Source organism: Misgurnus anguillicaudatus, chromosome 3 (genome assembly GCF_027580225.2).
Source record: "Misgurnus anguillicaudatus chromosome 3, ASM2758022v2, whole genome shotgun sequence".
NCBI lineage: Eukaryota > Metazoa > Chordata > Actinopteri > Cypriniformes > Cobitidae > Misgurnus > Misgurnus anguillicaudatus.
Window position 1 is genome coordinate 14,421,161 of NC_073339.2, and position 6,000 is coordinate 14,427,160.

The 6,000-nt window shown below is 34.4% G+C and overlaps 1 protein-coding gene across 2 annotated transcripts in view; it reads right to left on the bottom strand.

Annotated features, from left to right (window-relative positions):
- Window positions 1-1,095, bottom strand: part of rnf24 (ring finger protein 24) — a 38,960-nt gene extending 37,865 nt beyond the window's left edge. Inside the window, exon 1 of one of the 2 annotated variants that reach the window (XM_055204785.2) lies at window positions 578-1,095. In XM_055204785.2, coding sequence (XP_055060760.1) covers window positions 578-588 — 11 coding nt within the window. In that variant the 5' untranslated portion in view covers window positions 589-1,095. The remainder of the gene's footprint in view (window positions 1-577) is intronic. The other variant, XM_055204786.2, reaches the window with a different exon arrangement.
- Window positions 1,096-6,000: the final 4,905 nt, after the last annotated feature.

Genomic DNA, 6,000 nt, shown 5'->3' on the forward strand with positions numbered 1-6,000 from the left:
GACGTCGAAAAGTTTGACACAACACATGAACGCACGAACATTAGCAAACACATGAATCTTTAACCTCCAACACAGATACCTGTATCAAATGTCATAATTCTCATATTAACTTTTAGGCTATTTTAATTTTGAGTTGCATTAGATCAGTCATTGATGGATAACTGTTACGTTATTCCGATTGAATTTGTACTGTATCTCTCCAATAGTAGGCGGTGTCTCTCTCTACCAGTTCAGTCTACACATGGCAAAGAAGACCATCTGATGCTAGAAACAGCTGCAAATATGCATACCTTTGATTACATTAACTATCATAGATGTATTAACCCCGTTAATCACTTAAACACGCTAAAAGTAGCCGCTAGCATTCTGCTATTAGCAGGCTAACGGGAGCCTGCAACGTTACGGGACGCACAAGCAGTTTCAAGAATTGAAATATTACGTTTTTATGAATACCCATTTAAATCACCGCGTTTGAAAAAAGAATAAACATAAAAAAGATATATATCCTTCTATATTCATTACAGTATAATAAGCATATTATTTATAGTCGCTAGAGGTGTAACGTTAGGGGACTTACCAGCCGTTCATCCGCCACTCCTCCCTCCTGCTCGACCACAAGCCAACACTGATGAAAAAGCGCTCAAATTCAGATTAAATCCGGATTAAATGCACCCTTTACTCACAACCTACTACAAATAAATCAATCAATCACGTCTTCCTTATGTGCATAAACCCGTGCGCTGTTTAACAGTTCATATAAACACCCGTTCATATAAACACAAGCATCGCGGACTGCTAGTTCATAAACTGTAAAGCAATCTAATCATTCGTTCCTCTGATAACTGGAAATAGTAGTAAGCTGTACGAGCTCCTCGTGAACGCAACGCATGGGATAGTCGATTGAGATTTTTGGTGGTGGGTGAATATGAACTGTGCACGTAGCTCACGACACGTCCCTCCTCCTTCACGCAGAGAGTGGAGTTCAGTCTGCGCGTGTGGGGAGCGATGCAGATGCTCACAGAGAGGGAGGGGGACTGGACTTGTATGCGTATGTTTCTAAACATTACATCCTCCTGAAGTCAAGCTATGAATCAATACTAGTATACGTTAGTCTAATAGATTATCTTAAATTGTATTATGATAAAGTATTGTATATGATTTACTATACTTTGTTAGTAGCCTACATAAGTGTTCTGTATTATTAACTATAGTGAATTGATATGTAGTAAATAACACATAACATAACATAACATAACATACGCAAATGTCATGAGTTTGATTCCCAGGAACACACATACAGGCTACTGATAATATATAAAACTAAATGTAATGTAATAATAATAATGCAAACAACATATAATATAATAAGAATTCCATGTTGAAACTATTTTAATGTATGAAAATTAACATGTAAACATAATAAAAGTTTTAGTTGTTTCTATAAGATCATATGAATTAAAAATATGTACTATATTTAACATGCATATAAGCAACATTGCTAAACTTTTTCATGTTATATGAATCTTAGCCTGCCAGAGAGTTTAAATGAGTGCCCAGTGCAAACCGTCTTTGGAAAGCACAGCAAGTGGGCACGCTTGGTAGAGATATTCAAGCGTGTGTGCCACTGCATGCCAATGAGGTGCCACTGACAGACACATATTGTACCGGCGCCAAATGTGCGGAATTGTGGGAACTCATGAATAGCCTCGTGGGGGTGTTTCGGGAGTCCGGGATGGCAGCACTTACAAAGCCCTATTGAGGTCGCCACACCGGGCCCTAGACTGGCACAGAATCAAGTGACATGCAGAGTATAAAGAGTACAGAAAGGCAGGAAGTATTATGCTTGCTACAAACTGATGAACTACAATGGTCTGACTCTAATAATGTTTGACTCGGTGCCTAAACATCCACTGCTTTAAATACTGCGTCCACTTAACAGGCAGTGATCAGATGTTATAGACCTACATGTTATACATGTGACCATGTTATATACCTTATCTTTAATGGTTATTTTGAGGCTTATTAGTTTGTCTAGCAATCTCTCTATCATTCTTATCTTATCATATGTAGGGTCACAGGGAGTGCTGCTGGTCACAGGCCTATCCCAGCATGACTGGGCCAACTTGTAGACAACACCCTGCATGGGTATGTATTTATTGTTTATTTGATTTGTCTCTTTTTTCCAGGCAATAACCTACCCAGTAGCTTGAACACATTGAAATTGTCGTTTTAATTAACATCTATGTTTAATCTACAGAGATATTATCTTATTCAATATCTTGTTATTACTGCATTATTATGGGCACATAAGTGCTGAATTCACAGTGCACTTCTAATTGCAACATGACCAAACACTAAACTGTAACATAATTTCCCAGCTAGTGATTTGTGATACGGTCATTGAATAAAATAGAAGTCCATGTCATAAAGATGTCAAAGAATTCAGATTTTCTATGAGTATTCATTCAGAATGAGTATTCATTGACCTGCTGAACTGAATTCATCAATTTTTTGTAACGCTGATCTGTGACATATATATGAGTCTTTTATACTTTAGCACAGGGGTTCTCAAATTGGGGTCCAGGGACCCCTTGTGGTCCTCAATGCTTACCCAAGAGGGCCGTGAAATAATTGATTATGAATTATATAATTGTGTTGTGTTATTGAGAAGGGGATATTGTTTATTTTATGAAAGGTTTTAAGATAATTTGAAAAGCAATGTAATTTGAACAAAACAACCCTCTTAAAAATACATACGTTGAATCACTATGAAACAAGTGTACAAATATGCTTTAACCCTCATAAGACCCTATATACCTGTATACGTTATAGTCCCTTGGGTAAAAATGACCCCAGAGATTAAAAGAGTGATTACAAAAAATATATATACATTTTAATGATACAAATAATTTATAACTTTTTCATTTACTTCCCATCTATACAATAATGCTGTGTTTTGGGAGATATGAAGTGCTTTTACACCCGTTTACCACTCAATTTTACACCATTAGCTTGCCTGAAAAATATCAAATTTTTATGAAAAATTGACAAATTATGATCTAAATTTGATTTAAATTGTTTTTAGATATTGATCTAGATGTTATGTGTTGAATTCAGCCATTTGGTGCTTAGAAAAAAGTGTTTTATGGTTACAGTTTAGGAAATAAATCACTTTGACCAGCAGAGGCCCATAGAGACCAATTCATTTTACTGTATGTGGCCAACTGCTCAACCTCAGTAATTTATTGATACATTTTGTGAATTTATGTTTATATAAACATTAGAAAGGACATAAAAAAATAAATAATTAATAAATAATTCAAATAGTATAATTTTTTTTTGTAGTTTTTGATGCATTTTGAAATGTCTGATATTACAAAATGCCACAGAAATTTGATTGAATGTAAGTGTGTGTGTGTGTGTGTGTGTGTCCTTCTTTGTGTTTGCGTGTGACTTTGTCCTTCTCTGTGTGTGTGTGTGTGTGTGTGTGTGTGTGTGTGTGTGTGTGTGTGTGTGTGTGTGTCTGTTTTTGTGTGTGTGTGATTGAGCATGTATTTTCTATGTAACATTTGTGCTGTAGTACCAGGCCTACCTTTCTGTGTTGAAATTTTCAGATTTATTCTGGATGCATTGCTTTTTTTGACAAATAAAAAGAAAAAATGTTTTTTTGCATTTCCCATTCATTTCAATTGGGGTCATTTTTACCCCCAAGGGACTAATTAAGTTAATTTTTTACACCTCTTTAGAACGACCGAATCAAGCCCAGCTTTTTTATATGAATCTTGACAGATAATCTGGAAAAGTCACAAAATCTTATTCCACTGAGATACCATGTTTCTAAACTAAAGAAAAGTGGCTTGGGGTAGAATTGACCCCAAGGGTCTTATTAGGGTTAAGGTAAAAATATGCTTTGATTACATTAACTATCATAAATGTATTAACCTTATAAAACTATACAAATTTTGAAGGGGTTCTTGGAAATTTTTGTTCCATGTAAGGGGTCCCCTGACCACAAAAAGTTGAAAACCTTTACTCTAGCAGACAACTAAAAATACTTTTAAGTATTGTGTGTAAAATTGTGAGACAACAGGGAAGCTATATCCATCTATCTCCATAATCAGATAGACTCAAAATTGTATTTTCTTGACCTCTAGTGTTTGAAATTTGCCATTGCATTTGTGGCAGAGTAAAAAAATCAAGTGCTGCACTACATTTTATAGTTTAAAGTTTGAATTCTTATGTTATGCATCACTTAATGTTTATCATTACTGTCAAAATTTACTCTAGCACTTAAAGTGGATATGATTTCAAGCCAGTGAACCACCTTTAGTGCTATTTAGCACTGATTTTTAGAATGTACATGCCTGTTATGAAAATACATTAATCCATTGGTGGGTAACTAAAACCACTCCTTTGCCTCGGTGGCAAAAAGATTTAAATAGATTTTTAAAAACACCTGGCATAGAAGTAGAGAGCTTCTCCTTTTGCTGGATAGTGTGTCATGTGACAGCGTCAAGGCTGCCATTTCTAAGTGCTGATGGGTAGGATGAGGGGACAAAACCCTTATTATCTCAACCGTTGCATAGGTTAAGATAAATATAAATAAATACTCAGCGAGTGTGCTACTGTATAATGTTTTCATTTGCTACAGATGATTGAAAATAACTTCCTATGAAATGTAATAAAACATGTCAGGTACATCATCGTAATTTTATTGAATAAATACAGTTGTTGTTGTTTTTCAACTTGTTATGGAACTTAAAAAATATATTTTATAAATATTATTTTATAACATTAGGCCATGGAGTAATTTTTATGTACAGTATTAATCAGAAAAAATAATTATATTTGCTCTCACTGATTTTAGTTTAGGTATGTTGAAGAACATTAATTATCTGCATAATTTAAATACATTTAAATAAACTATGAAGTATTTAATAATTTATGCAATACTTTAAATTATAACAATGTATTCATAAAGAAGTATAATATTCATTAAAATATATTCATAGCTTTATGTATCCTCTAGGTGGCAGCAAATACAATTGACCTGACATGCTTATAAAGACTATTATTTTAAACATGATCTCATCCGCATCAGGATTTGAAGCTTAACTAATTATAAGTGAGTAATGTTTAACCTCTAACAGCAATGTCTTGGTAAGACTGATAATGACAAGCGCTTCGCTTTTTTCTTTCTCTCATATTTGAAGCTTCACTGATGATCAGGCCAATGATCTACAGTAGCAGGGTACATATGACTCACAGATCCTCTCTGTGTCAGTAGCAAGTGAAGATGAATGAAGTTGCCATGGTTTCACTGAGCTTATCACATTTCTACACAAGACTAGATAAAGCTGTAAGACTGTAAGAAATCAGCGTAGCAGTATTTCAGTATATCATTCACTAAAATTTCTGTAATTAGATGGCTGTGCTTTTTCTAATAATTTTTATTAAGATTTGTGGAATAGAAATTGGTTCCAGTTCAATAAAAGGTCACTTCTTTGTGGCTTGCCCAGTGCTGTCTACCCTTCTGAAGCAGAACAATAAATCTAATGGTTTTCATTTACAAATACCATTATGAACCATCAGCTGTATGCCATTAAAACCCTTAAAAAATTCCTATATTAATAAATCACTGTTAACAGAAGATCTCATTATTCTGTTTTTCTTAATGTTCATTGGCTGTTTGCTTGTCTTTAGTAGGTAATCGAGCCTGTGGCATCCCCTACAGCTAGAGAACAGTTGCGTAACATCCTCATGGCCTCTTTGAAGAGATGAACATTCAGCTCTTTGACTTTTTATCCTTTAAAATACATCCTTTATGTATAACTACTTATGCTTAATATAATGCTACAGCGCTTTAAAGTACCAATTAAAGCAGAATTTTTTGGCTTGTAATGTAAGTAAGAATGTCTGTAAACTAGTGCTGTACTTCAAACCATTTACAAATATTCACATATTTCAAAAGGGGAAGGAGCCACTGAATGTTTCTCATCT